Source organism: Melanostigma gelatinosum (genome assembly GCF_949748355.1).
Source record: "Melanostigma gelatinosum genome assembly, chromosome: 19".
NCBI classification, from domain to species: Eukaryota; Metazoa; Chordata; class Actinopteri; order Perciformes; family Zoarcidae; genus Melanostigma; species Melanostigma gelatinosum.
Window position 1 is genome coordinate 5,275,451 of NC_136652.1, and position 15,353 is coordinate 5,290,803.

Sequence of the window (15,353 nt, forward strand, 5' to 3'; positions counted from 1 at the left end):
GTTGAAGGTTGGTAGGGTTAATGATTTCTGAGGTTTTCATGAGGACTGAAGCCTTCTCGTAGAAGGATTACGGTGATCAAAATGTTTTTTTTAAATGTTGCTTTGCACGTTGCCCATATGGACGGAATACATTAACAGATCCGTTGGAGATTTAAAGATTGCCAACTTGTGGTCGGATACACAGCCCAGAAATGCACCTTATTTCCGAGCTGTATGCAGCCGTCAGCGAGGCCAGAACTAAAGAAAAGCCTTTTTTGGGGGGATAACACCGGGAACCCCAGTTTAAAGTGTGGATGTATAAGTGGCACTTTGTGCAGACGCGCTGATAGCAGGCAGCGCTGTTGTCTCCGTGGAGAGAGCGGCTGACGTGTTCAGTGGAAGAGTGAACAAGCAGGAGAGGCGGGTCAACAGGACTAGATTACACCGGTGCTCTGACATCGCATTCCTAAAGTAGCCGCGGAGCAAACGCAGCAGCACGTAACGCGCACCAATCTCAGCGGGGAACGTCAATGGAAGATAATTGTGCACTTTATTTCGTAAAGGTCATTTTATATCGTAAGGGTCATTTTCTCAGACTTGGAAAAACCTCCTGCAAAACACACCAAGACAATGTAGATTAGAACCTTTGTGTTTTTTTTCACAGGCTAAACTGTAAATGGACCTTTTATGTTTATAAGTGCCAACATATGATTGACAGCCACAGTGTACCGAATGCAACAATGTGACACAATCTGAATACATGTAGGGAAAGTGAGCGAGATGCAGAGGGTGTAAAAATGGAGGAAGACGAGCATTGATCGCTCGGGGACAAGAGAAGCGAAGAGAGCCCAGGATGGGGAGGTGATGAGAGGAGGACACCGCGTCTTGTTTTTTTAAAAGTATCCGTTTCAAGGTTGGAAAATGCCTGAAAACTGGAGGGGTCCTCAGTGACGAGAACAAACCGCATGAGGCTCCAACACGTGCACGCACCGCAAACAGCCTGCTGCACGTGCACACACGGCTGCTTAACATGCAGTCCAGGGTTTGAAAAACACTTCTGTAACAGGACCGCTATGTCTCTGAGCCACACGGGTCGGAATCAGCCAACCATAGTACTCCATGTTATTTTGAGGGGGGGGGGGGGGGGGGGTGGATGTTTGACCATCAGATCAGGTTGCTTGATCGTTTCCTGTCTTTGTGTTCCTGCAGTGAACAGAGTATCTGCCAGGCGCGGGCCGCCGTCATGGTATACGACGACCCCAACAAGAAGTGGGTCCCGGCCGGTGGTTCCACGGGCTTCAGCAGAGTCCACATCTACCACCACACGGGCAACAACGCCTTCCGCGTGGTGGGACGCAAGATCCAAGACCATCAGGTCAGTCTGACCGAACACACACGGAACCCTCATTCAGTCAGTGCACGGAGTCAGCTGGGCTACTGCTCTTCTTTACAGTGGAAGAGCAAAGTCACATTGAATATCAGCTGTTTTATATTGTTGTTTACTTATTTTCTGAAGGAAACATACATCTTTTTTTTTTTACGTATCGCAATCACAACTGTATCTAAAGCCGAACCCACCACCACGAATAGAACTGCTGTCACTCTTCTAAAACACAGATTACCACCACACATATAATGTTTTATATGTTTGGGACACACCTGTCACAGAGTGCACTATTGCAGGATATGGTTACCAGATATGGTGTGTGTATATATATATATTTATATTTGTATAACACATGACGACGTAGCTGTAGCCATGGCATCCTGTGGTATTAATGTGCACACATGCTACCAGCTATTTAGCACCCTTCTATAACAAATACAGACCCAGTACACTCTCATGGTACACCGAGGCCTGTAAACTGTTCAAAGCTTGTTCATCTAATATGCCCGTAATACAGATTAAAAAGCCAAACAAACTTTCGGAGCCAGTAATATAAAAGTATAAACTGTTTATCACTTGCAAAATGATCATTCCTATTACACTTAAGTTGAGCTTCCACTGAAGCATCCAGCAGAGTCCTGGTAGGCGGAGGGCACAGGGGAAAGAAGCCCATCAGCTCCCGGCTTGACGGAAAGCATAATCCTCCATCTATGTACGAGCATCTCATGCAGGACTGATGCATTATGGGTGTGTGTAACAATCCATGAACTCGACTCCAAAACACAGCGAGTATAGCTATCTGAAGACAAAGCATTAATGAGTCGATGAGGACCACCGGAGGCTTGTGTGTGTGAGATGACAGCATGTGAGTGATTGCCTCCCGCGGGTCAACTTCAATAAAAGTGGCCCTGAATGCCGTCACACGACGTGATGATGATGGTGACCCTTCCGTGGTCGATGTTTCACAGTAGAGGCTCATTGTGCTGCCGGAAAACTTTTATTTCTGCAACATCTGTGCAGGAAGAGTTGAGTTTCACTGAGTTATTTTATGAGTGAGAACAAGGCAAAGAAGTGAAGCCAATGTGGAAGTGCCCTAAACGTGCATTCTCTCTACTGACCAGCAGGGGGCGACTCCTCTGGTTGAATAGAAGTCTATGAGAAAATTACTCTACTTCTCTCTTGATTTATTCCCTCAGTAAACATTGTAAACATGAGTTTATGGTCTCAGTCTCTAGTTTCAAGTCTTCTTCAATACAGCATGATGTTCATTTAGTAGATGATGGTCCATTTAGAGTCAAACAGACCATACAGCAGGGGATGCTTTAGGGGCGGGGCTACTGTGATTGACAGGTCGCTGCCACTACCAGAGACATATACGTCTCTACGTCACTTGCCTGCCGTCCAAATATGGTCACTTCCAGACTTAAGGCTTTAAAATGTCACTCAACAACCCAATGTGTGACGTCACGGTGACTACCTCCACATACAGTCTGTGGTGAAAACGGTATTTCTGGGTATGAAATAACTGTTGTTGCTATTTACATTGGAAATAAATATGGAGGAAGTGGACTGAAATTGCAGCAGAAAACAGAGATATGATAATCTATAAGTCACTACTCTGACTACTGGAATGTAATCCTGAAGTCATGACGCACAACTAACAAAAAGGACAAACTCTGGTCGGAGTGTGGCCTCATCAAATGATTGCCTTTGGACATTTACATAAAGGAATGTGTTAGCGGTCCACCCTCTGAGCTTCAGGCTGATTTTCAGTTCGCGTGGCGCCGCCATCATGAGATCTGCTTGTTTTCATTCGCCGCCACCTACAATAAGCATCTAGAGTTACATCATCTCACTTCCTTCTCACGTTCACCGGCTGCTTGTTTTAACGCTCAGTCCTTCAACAAACCCAGAGCGCTGATGAGAATCCCTTCCCGCCTGCCACAGAGGCGTTGTTATTTGTTATTTGTTATTTCGTGCCGGTGTTAAAATAAATGTTCACGGTACCGGCGCTCAGCGTCATTCCACTATCAAGATTGGTTACAGGTTTTAGTGCTGGAAGAGCTGTTTATTGGCCAAAGCAACATGATGCTCGGGAGAAAATACAACTTTTTGAGGGCGGGTTGTTGTGGAATATCTCTATGAATAGTCGGGAGAAGAGTGTAAAGTGTTTCTTATCAATGTCTTATCAGAGTCTGGATGAACGATCAAAGTTGTAATGATCAATTTATTTGCTTGCAAGCAAATGAGAGAGCAGTTCTCAACAGACACGTATCACAGAGCCTTGTGAGGAGTACCCTAAAATCATCCTCATGCATGCTACCTTTATACTCAGACAAGAGAAACCAGCTGAAACAGGCAAGGGAAGAATGATGGGAGACTGACATTTGTGTAGGCCTGGTTCTATGTCGAGGCCATACATGGCCTGCAAATATCTCCCCCTGTGCTCTTTGACCTATGTGAATGTATATGTTTATGTGGAGGTTTATGTTAGACCTATGTGGATGTTTATGTTAATGAGGAGGTTTATGTTACAGCAGGCGCTGTCCGTCTAAGGAGAACTAAGCAGAGAGCAGAATAAAAACATTTTTTCCTATTACAGGGTCTCGGTATAATTGAATCTCTCAGTATGTAAACAGGGCCCCGTATGATAAGCGCTGGACCACGAGGGTTCCCTGTAGGGGAAGCGTGTCAGATTCAGTCTCTCATTAGTTTGGACATGAGATGACTCAGCGATTATGGGATTAAACCACATTACACTATCTTTCAGCTTACATCACCCCCGCGCTTCACGGCGTCCAAAAAATGCACCGATTATGATGCAGATTAAGATCCTTCCGTTCAAAATGCTTTTCACATTGTGCGTGTGTGTGGAAGATGCAGAAGAGAGTCTGACCCACGTCTCTGTCTCAATAACTCAGAGAGGAGTAGCTTGAGGCGTTATCTGCTTGGCAACGTGCCCAGGATGCTGAAACCCCCCCTGATGCTAGCTTCAGAGGGCCCTTCAACACAGAGCGAGGGCATCTTAAAGTGACTTCATGTTCAGACAAACCTTTTGCCACGTAATGGCCGCGGAGTCCCAGTGTTGTGTTTCACGAGCTTTTTAGAGGAACAATATCAGTTTGTTGTGAATCGTTTTCCTCAGCCTCTGAGCTCGGCAGCATGGCGGACGGAGGTAGCGTCATGGCTGAGAGATGGAGGGTGGATGGAGCGTGACCGCCATGTTTGGACTGTTTGTACGTGTGTGCAACTGAGTCACAGATCTCAAGTCAGCCTTGAAACACGCCGTCACATTTCCACAAAGCTATTTCCTGTCAGTTTAAGCTCTCCAGACTCCAGAAACACATGAGTACAGGACTCGACAGCATGCCGTTCTTTGTGGCTCCTTAGATACAGTTTACTTGTAAAATGCTTTACTTTTTAAAGTTGTCACATCACTCGTTATGTTTCCTCTTTTCCCTTTCCCCAACTCGCTCACGGTGGACACCTCCAGGTGGTGATAAACTGTGCCATTCCCAAGGGGCTGAAGTACAACCAGGCCACGCAGACCTTCCACCAGTGGCGTGACGCCCGGCAGGTCTACGGCCTCAACTTCGGCAGCAAGGAGGACGCCAACGTGTTTGCCAGTGCCATGATGCACGCCCTGGAGGTGCTCAACTCGCAGGACACAGGTAGGGCGGCTTTGTTCGGGTCAGACGCAAGGGTTCCAAAAGGGGTTCTTCCTGAGGGGTTCTTAAAGGAAGGGTTTTTCAAGAGTGCCTTGTAAAACCAAGGGTTTTATTGGGAAGATTTTTCATCTAAAAACACTTTGCAAACACCTGAGCAGGTTCTTGATGAAACACATGGAATAGAAAAGAGTTCTCCGTCCAAGTTCCTGGGTGGGTTCTAGATGGAACACTTTCTCTCCTTTCTGTTTCCTCTCATTTTTTTCTGTTCTCCTCTCCTCTTTGGTTTCCTCCACTCCCTTCTCTTCTCCTCTCTTCTCCTCTCCTCTTTTATCTGACCTCCTCTCCTCATTGTATCATCTTCTCTTCTCCCCACCACATTTAGGTATTTATTTAATAAAGAAAATCACACTTCTGATGCTGAAACCTTTCTTTATTTTTATCACAAATCTCTTTGCTGGTTCTAATCATGTTGTTCAGTTCCAATATTCGTACATAGTTTATTCACTCTTTCTCCTAAACTCAGCAGTCGCATCACGTTTAACAGCACTTCAGTGCGTCCATCAGTAAGAGAAGGATGAGTCCCAGGCTTTCATGGTGCTTTAATACGTTTTTAAAGGGAAAGTGAGGCGCTGTGAATCCTTGATTGTATAGAAGTCTATGAGAAAATGACTCTACTTCTCTCTTGATTTATTCCCTCAGTAAACATTGTAAACATGAGTTTATGGTCTCAATCTCAGTTTCATGTCTTCTTCAATACAGCATGATGTTCATTTAGTAAATGATGGTCCATTTAGAGTCAAACAGACCATACAGCAGGGGATGCTTTAGGGCGGGGCTACTGTGATTGACAGGTCGCTACCAGAGACGTATACGGCGTCTCTACGTCACTCCTCCGCATTCCAAATATGGCGTCGGCCATATTTCAAGATGGCAACGGCTAAATTGCCTCACTCAAGTCTTCAAAATGTCAGTCAACAAACATATGAGCGACGTCACGATGACTACGTCCACTCCTTGTATGCAGTCTGTGGTCAGTGATCCGATCACAGGTGGGCAGCTCGAAGTACGTCGGTTCACATTACAATGCGTCTCCACATGCGTCCAGAGTGACCACTTGTGATCTCATCTCACGTCCTCGCTCCACATTCAAGTAGACACGTGCATCATTGCCGCTTGCAAAGATCAGAATGTTTTTTGTTGTTTAACTGGCGGGAAGAAGCAGTGGTAACATCCAACATTTGAGTTCAAGTACCTTTTTATACCCTTCAAAATATCCATCGTCCACTGGCGTTCCCTGAGGACATCCATGTGCCCGACACCGGGGCCTCAGAGAGCCGGGGATGAGAGCAGGTGAGCAAGAGTCAGATCTGTACAGAGCACCAGAACAGAAACACCGAACTCGTGAAACATTTCCAGACGCCGTGGAGCGCATACTTCCTCTAAAACGCAGAGGACGCCGGTGGAGTAGGCGGTTCTTCGATTGCCTCAGAATGTGGTCCGAGCGTTCGGCTCTCGATGCGTCTAACGGTGATTGAGTGGAGTCCTCTCATTATGTTGCCGCTGATCAATATCTGCAATTACACATCGTGAACACCACTACTGCCTGCAGTCTAGTATGTTTGTCAGTGAAGGACAATAATTCATTATAATAATTCGTCAAAACGAATGCATTTTTGTACTATTCCACTGTGGCAGTGTGTAAAGATAGCTGTCCCTGTCACATGTTTGAATGGCTGCTGTGGTTCCTATGGAGTGTGACTGGAATGCATGCTGTAGTATTTGTTAGTCAGAGAAGTCGAGTCCTGCTCAGCCTCTGGCTCTTTCCTCCACTCCCCTTGTTTCCTCTCTGCCCTCCTTCGCTGCGCAGTGTGTTCTGCTTACAGAAGCCATGAGGAAGGCGACAGGTCTCCCCGTTTTCACCCCACTGTTTCTGCTGCTGTATTTCTGTCCTGGCAGCTGCTCTCTGCAGGCGCCTCTGTGGGACCCGACCTCCCTCCGCCATCACTCACTCCCGCCACATGGCAGAGCCTCGGAATCCCATCGCTCATTCGTCGCGCACACTTTTTTTTTTTTACGATCCCTTTAACACCACGGCCGCCTGGCCCGATGCCAACGTCCTTACCCGAATACATCAGCATGTCCCACGTAAGGAATATTGGGAATGCAAAAGACGCCGTCTGTTTGACTTTCTTTTGTAGGTTCTCCCATTTGCACTTACACATTATTATTGTTATTATTATTATTAGAGGCCTGATCCAGGCAGCTGTTCACACCCCACAGGACCAGTTCCAATAATGGATGGAGGCGTAAATCGTCGGGCACCAGTCCGCAGACAGAGAGGACGGTTAATAAGACAAACGGCTCCGTAATGGCAGACGGTCTTTAAAGACGTTTCTGCAGCTCCTCCAACGTTTACCTTCACCTTTATGGGGCAGAGTTATGTTGAGCTGGGGTCCAGATCCTGAGAGCACTCAGGCAGGGAGGGAAGGAAGGAGTGAGGAGATGAGGAATCAATCTCAATCACATCTCTGTCCTTTTGCTTGTCCTGTGAGAGAGAATGCACAGTGCGAGTGATTAGGAACGACGTGGTGTTTGGCTCTGTCCTCCACACAGAGAAGAGTATCTCTTCAGTTGCAGATTTTTACTGTGGAAGTTAACAAACTTTTTTAAACCACAGCTCCTTTTTTAAATTTCTTTACCATAAAGAATCATTCAACTCTTCCACCAAGTCCTTATCTGTCGTGAGACAGGTTAGTTTTACCCTACTGATGATGTGTTGTTGCAATAGTAATTCTGTAGGTCGACTCCATCTGCTCCATTTTTCTTTTTTGTCTGAATGAACATTCAGTCGTCGGCAAAACAAAGCATTGACGTAAGTTAGCAAAGTGAGCTAATCGAAGTGGCTAATGATAGCGCTAGCTAAGTCACTGTAGGTTGTACGCTGACTATGGATTTATGTTTATTTAGAAACTAACGGCGGGAAAACCGTGTTCAGAAGGGGAAATAGCATTTTGACACTAAAACACACAAACCCTCGACCTACATGTATTTATATTCAGAAGGAACGTCACTGGGAAGCTACAGAATGGTGTGTGTGCGTGTGTGTGTGTGTGTGTGTGTGTGTGCTCTCTCTCATCTGAGGCATGAAGGAATGTGTGAGTGAGCTATTGAACAAAGCACACAATAGTTTCCGTCTTAGTGAAGCTAGTGGATGTGGTGACATGTGGAAAGTGTGTATACTCGTGTGTGTGTGTATGCACTCCTAGAATCATGACACACACTCCCAGGACTTCTGTATACAGTATGTGTACACACACACACACACACACACACACACACACACACACTGGTTTGATCAGCTGGCCTCACATCAGTGAAACCAGCTTTACTCAATCGCTGTGTGTCGAGTCAGAAGGAAAAGTCTGACTCTAGGTTGAAGTGACGTCGTTACCAAACGGCAAGCTCCCACACAGCGGAGTCCAGATCCAGTCACACACACACACACACTCTGTTTATGTGTGTTTCTCTTTTCTCCTAAAAAGGTTAAAGTCGAGGGGGGGGTCAGTCGAGGGAGGGGGGGGGGTCACAGGCCGCTGGGCGTCTGTCTGTGTTGTGGCCCGGCCCATAAATCCTCTGCTGGCAGGTCCGGTTTTAGTTTTTTGTGTATAAATGTGATTCTCTTAAAGGAGACAAGTTCAGGATGAACAGGATTAAACAACGTGATCTTTTGATGAACAGTCAACAATTTCTTAAATTTGCAATGATCAAATCAACGAGTCAGAGACTATTTGGGTGTCTTTTGATGATCAATTAATGTCCTGTTCAGTGTGTTGAATTGTGTGTGAAAGTGGTGCAAGAGGACAGAGGACACTTTGTCTTGTTGGGCTCCTCTCATGGGTTTTGTGATGAGCTGTCAGAAAGATTGAGCTCTTATTGGAGCTGAATTATAATCAGATCAGAATGAATAAATCCTCTGTTGAGTTTGTCCACAACCTTCTCACTGACGGTCTCGTTTCCTTATGTAGGTCAAACCGAGGAATCCGTATTAAACCAAGACCGTTTCATAACCAGTCAAACGTTCCTCACGGTAACTTTAAGTACAGTAACTGCAGTGTTTTGGGCTAAAGAAATAAAGCTTTGAAGATGCCAGTACTTGAGAAGATGGCAGTATTTAAAGCGGAGTAGAAAGCAGACTGGAGCCCGCGGTGTGTTCTCGTGCCGGCAGCAGCTCGTCTCCACAGAGACACGTGAAAGAAGTCTCCGTTTATTTTCTGTCTTCACGGGCCTGGCAACAGGACGGGTCTGAAACCTGAGAGAGGGGGAGACGCACAGAGGGACACTTCACCCCCGGCCCGTAGAAACAGCCCGGGGCCAGGACCAGTTTGTTTTTGCAGGTCAGGTCGGGGCGGGGGGAGGGGAAGCATGGTGTAAACACCCCCCCGACAGTGCACCACATCAGTCTGGCATGTGTTTTCGCTCATCCGATTGTGACGACGCGTGACCCGCCCCGCCACACGCCCACCTGCCCCACTTTTCATTTTCTTGATGAGCTCATGGTCTCTGGCAGCGGACCCCCCCGGGTTGGCAAAGTGGGAGACTAAAACACTGCAACACAGCTGAACACGAGACAGATGCTGTGAGTTAAATGCTCAGACGGAGAGACAGAACAGGAACGTTGTGTTCAACGGGACAGAGCGAGTGGAAAAGTCAGGGACAGAGAACAAGGAAGGTTCAGAGGTCACCATCTTTGTGTATATGTTCTGACTGCTGCTGCTGGAGGCTTTGGTAAACCCAGGACCCCTTCAAGGCCCCATCACAGAGGTATCCGCAGACATGCCCGCTGCATGGAGAGTTCACCGGCTCCCCCGGGATCAGCGGAAGATCAGCCGGGCTCAGATCACCCTCCGGAGTGAGTAGGACAGGACCGTGTGCGGAACACCGAGTCCATGAACAAGTGATTTTCTTCTTAACGATACCGTAGCTAACTTCACCAGTTACCATGTTGAGATATTGAAGTTGTGTTGTTTGCGTTGGTGTGTTTGATGGAGGTTTGCGTGGTTTATTCTGACTCGTGAACGCATGCTATCGTATCCTGATGGTCCACTCCGCGTTCCAAGATCGGGATCGTAAAGGGTCTGACGGAGGAGGTGGTCCTGAGCCTGGAGCTCTGCAGATAGACCATCCCCCACCTATCTTGTTCACTGAAAGGGTTGAGGTGCATTGACTGATACCCAATCCGTTATTCTATTGGATCACTGGCTTTTAGTCGCTGTAGAACACTGAGACACAATTCTAAGCATTCTAGCCTAAAGAATGTTCATGAACATCATTGCTTATAGCTAAGAGGTTGCGAGTTACCTCTCACCGTGTGTGTGTGTGTGCGTGTGTGTGCATGTGCATGTGTGTGTGTGTGTGTGGAAACGTTTCGTCCCATAAGGCCTCAGACACGCTGCAGCCGGCGAGGCCTCTCATGGAGCCTTCCCTCGATTGCTTATGGTCTCCTGATCTTTGGAAGGGAAGTTTAACTTTAATTGTCTTTGTGGTCGTTGATAGTGTTGCTTTCTCTGGCGAGCCATTGAGCGCAGTTATGAGTATACAAAATGGCATAAACATAAGCCAGAGTGCTTTTTGAATTCTGATGAATAAACATGAAGGAATCAAAATAACGTTGAAAACATCTCCCGGTCTTTGGTTGAAGCCGGTCTGGTGTTGTGACCGCATTGACAACTGCAGATCCTCTTCCTGTTCAAAAGCCAGAAGTATGATGACAAAACTGATGAGTGTAAGTAGCATTAGCATCACACAACTAGATATGGGATATGAATGCATTACAAACATACTCATAATCTGTTATAATCCATTTATAGCGCTGCATAATTAGTTATAAAAAAAGCTCTTAAATATTCATGTCTTCTGAGATTAATCGTAACACATGATAAAGCATGTTGTAATGACTTCTAACCCGGACCCGATCATACAGTAATACTTCAGAATTGCTTCTCACTCACTGACTTTGTTTTTGTTTTGTTTGGGATCGTAGTGTATTATACTTCTCATAGTTTGAATACATTATCATGCTTTTAAAATGCATTGAAATCACTGTTGTAATGCATTTTAATGTGATTATACAACAAATATCATTAAAGGTATGCAAGACAACACACAAAACGTTATTTTACGTAAAACAAACAATGACCACATAAGTGACTCATCACATTCTAATGCATTCAAACAGTGATTATAATGCATTATGAAATGATCTTGATAATTTATTGTTATAAAGCTTTATGAAGAATATAAATAGTGCTATAAGCAGATCATAAGGCATTATAAGTGTTTTCATTATGTCACCCAGTAGACTGTGAGTGTCAGAATGCTCTTGTCAGCGCCCTCTGGTGGACAGTGTAATAACTTCTTGTTCCTCTTCTGCCGAAGTTTACACAGACACTGACACATCTGTATCGGACCAACACCGAACGCTTTGAGAGAGAAAATGTATGAGATTACCGAGCCGATGGTCTGACGCGTCGTCGTCGCCGCTGAGACGGATGTAAACGACCGTCAGCTGTGAGTTTAGGCGGGAGTTGTCTGTATTTCAAATCAACGTTTACTCCTCACAAACCTGATCATACACAGCATGTTGAAACATAACCCAGAAGCAGCTATCAAAGAGAAAAACTAGAATAAAAATTGAATAAAAAGGGTTATAAAAGAAACAATAAAACACTTTAACAGTGCGTTTCAGGGAAACATGACCAAATCCCAGCCCATTAAAACCCCAGAGAACTCCCACCAAAAACCAACATTCCTACATGCATGTCATGCCACTGACCATAACAAAGATCACTGTGCTTCCAGCTCTGAGGATGAATCGCACAGCAGCATCTCCACTGATCTGCTTGAAATTCAGCGTTGGCAGTCATGACAAAAAAGGAGCTCCTTTTTTCACAAGTGATGGAGCGTTTCCTCCGGGCCGATGGCAGACTGTGGTTTCACCAGAGCAGCTGACGGTGCAGATTTGTGTGCCGGCTTCTCTCCCTCATTTCCCCCCCCCCCCCCCCCCTCTTTCAGTCTTCCGTGTTTGTTGACTACGAGGAACACGGATGGTGGGATCTGTGGTCTGTGGTGCGCTCCGCTTCAGAGAGGATTGTTTCCCTGTTTCTCCTGTGAGTCATGCAGTCATGTATAATTCATGGCCGTGTTGGTTTTTGTCTGCTCACGGGGTGGAAGGTAACAGCTGCTCATCCCAGCCAGCCTCAAGAGTCCAGCGGTGAGGGGGAATATATGACTCCTATAAAATATGATTTATTAAATGATATTGCTTTGTGAAATACCGTCGTGTTGATTAAATCCTGAACTACAAGGAGAATCTATACGTCCTCTTGCTTGAAAATATTCTTTAAAACACTGCGAGCATTAACATCAACATTAGTTCCACTCAAGACATGCATGTTGAAGATGGTAACAGACACACGCTTCTTGTTGACCCTCGTGGTCCTGTTTCTCCACACGACCCTCGTGGTCCTGTTTCTCCACACGACCCTCGTGGTCCTGTTTCTCCACTCCCTGCAGTCTTTCCTTAATGAGGCTTTTATGATCGCGGCTGCTTTCCTCAACGTCTGACAGTTATTATCGACCCAACTGACTCAAAGTGAGACTCTTTATATCACTTTAAATCAGAAAATACTGTCGACGGCCATTAAAAGAAATCCATTTTCTCCAAGTTTTTAGAAATAAAATGGTGTGTGTGTGTGTGTGTGTGTGTGTGTGTGTGTGTGTGTGTGTGTGTGTGTGTGTGTGTGTGTGTGTGTGTGTGTGTGTGTGTGTGTGTGTGTGTGTGTGTGTGTGTGTGTGTGTGTGTGTGTGTGTGTGTGTGTGTGTGTGTGTGTGTGTGACTAAACCCCTCGATGAAAACCTTCAGAATGTAGATTTTGTGGATGTAAGCGCTACTGAAGAGATTTCTGGATTTGAAAGATATGTTGAAGACACTACAGGTGAATAGGGTAAATATATCACCAGTTGATTTCTGACATGAAGACAATCATTTGTTCTGAAATGTTCCGTTTTAAATATGCAAATGAGGCGTTATGGAATGGTAACTTTTGGACATCTACAGACAAAGGAGTGAAATAAACACCTCGATTTGTGTTCTGGATTTTCTTCTGTCCGCTGGTCTGAAAGAAGACGAGTCATGGATGCAAAATAGCCCCAGATGTCAGATTGGACAAGGGGACAGAAAAGCGATGCACTACATGCAAAAGCGTCTTTGCACAATTTGGTGCCTACGTATTGCTGCCGAATAAGATTTGCGTCTCGTCTGAGCACGCCACATTCTCCCAGCAATCCACAGGCTTCTCCAAATGTTTTGTATTAAACTCAGGAGGAGCTTCAACGAGCCTTCTCTTCAGTGATGGAGTCCTCCGAGGGTCCTTGTGCGTGGTGGCGGTGGCGGTGGAGTGCATTGCTGCTCGTTATGTCCATGACGACGGTAACTGCCGATTAAAGGGACGATTCCATCGGAGCTCTTTTTAAGTGGCTGTTCGGCTTCTCTGCTGACTAACTTTACGACTTGCCTGGTTGTGGTTGTTCGTGGTCGGCTCACGGTGGAGTGAATTCCAAATAATGACATCACTGGGGCTAATTGCACCATTCAGGAGATGAGAAACCCGTCAGCCATTGCTATGTTGCCATTGCTACGTTGCTCAACAATGTTGTTTTGCAAAGCCCTGGGAGAGCTCTTCGCCTCCACCCATCTTGAGACGTTTCTGGTTTTACAGCTCAGTGACGAATGATTTGTTTATGTGCATTCTGAGGCGGGTAATCAAAGAGTGGAGGTACTAACCTACTAAAGCACACTAGCCCAGCTGACTCGAAGGAGCACAGGTGTTAGTGGAATCAGCTGGTTCACTGGTTTTTCTTACATTTTTTCCTTTCCTGTGTCATTCTGCTCTATTGCAGCAGGCTGGTCTCAGCCAGCATTCGTAGCTCTAACTACAAAAAATAATGTAATGCATAGATGCGTATGTTATCCACCGCATCATGAACAAGGAAGTATAAAGACCTCAAAAGTCCACACAGGGCTAAGAGTAACCAAGCATTTCACAATCTTTTCCTAGATCTAACCAAGTCACTTCCTGTGAAGACGGAGGTTTATTTTGAAAAGACGCTATTCATGTAACAGGGAGAAATTGACACGCTTCGCTGGATTTTCGTAGGAAAACACCAAAAGTGAGGAGTATTGAATGAGGATACCCAGATTGGAATGTTATGATTTCTTTATCTGTGCAGTTAATACCAATGTCTGGTTTGAACTCCTTTTGAATACCTGCATTGGAAATATGTTTAATGGAAAAATGTTGACCTGTAAAACAGCAACTTTGAGTCATTGTTTTCTTGAAAAACAAACTTCGACAGCAATCTGTTATGAAAATAGTTGCAGGTCAAGGACTTACCCCCCCCCCCCCCCCCCCCCCCCAGTGTTTACCTTAACCCCTCAAAGCTGCCCAATAGGCCGGCCCACTTGTTGCCGGGCAGATGGGACACTATAATAAGTACGTGTTTCTATGTTGTGTCACCGCAACACACGATCCCTCAACACACAACGCCGGTCTCAGGATCGTCCCTGTCATGCCGCTGAGATCTTGCAACAGTTGGATTCCGATGTCCAGCGGATGGCAGAGGTGTAGATGTCGGTACTCTGCTGCCCCTCCAGACATCCTGACTCCCCCCCGAGCCCCAAAATATTCCCCCACCCCCCTCCACACACGCACTTCTAGGACACAGTGGAGGAGTCAAAAATAGAGAAACAGATCAAGACAGAGGCCCTTCCATGACCTTTGATAAAACCCTGAAACAACCGCATTCAGAGTAAGAAATTAACCAAGAAGACGCATCATGCTCAACCTGAAAATGAGCATGCTGTGTCCCCTTTAAAATAAATGACTTTACAACATGACATCTAAGGGCAGTCCTTGAATTTAATAGCAGAGAGTGTGTATGTAAGCTTTGACGTGCCTTCATACTGTATTAACAGCGAGGTGGTTTTAAAGTGATGAAGTCAGCATCAGGTGAGCAGAGGTGAGGGCGGGGGCAGAGGTGGGGGCGGGGGCAGAGGTGAGGGCGGGGGCAGAGGTGGGGAGATAACAATTGATTGGAGGCCAAATAGAGAACCCGAAGTAGGTCTGCAGTGTGCCAGGTAGTCCATTTACGTTGGCCATCTAGTGTAATGGTTATTGATGGAGCGCCATAATCAGACCTCGAAGAACCATTTCACCCTCTCAGTCTGCTGGAAACGCCGACGTCGACAGGAAGCAGGAGAG

At 45.9% G+C, this 15,353-nt stretch overlaps 1 protein-coding gene across 4 annotated transcripts in view; it reads left to right on the plus strand.

Annotated features, from left to right (window-relative positions):
- Positions 1-15,353, plus strand: part of enah (ENAH actin regulator) — a 101,569-nt gene that overhangs the window by 43,434 nt on the left and 42,782 nt on the right. For all 4 annotated transcript variants that reach the window (XM_079290379.1, XM_079290378.1, XM_079290380.1 and 1 more), the window contains exons 2-3: positions 1,189-1,354; positions 4,860-5,037. In XM_079290379.1, coding sequence (XP_079146505.1) covers positions 1,189-1,354; positions 4,860-5,037 — 344 coding nt within the window. The remainder of the gene's footprint in view (positions 1-1,188; positions 1,355-4,859; positions 5,038-15,353) is intronic.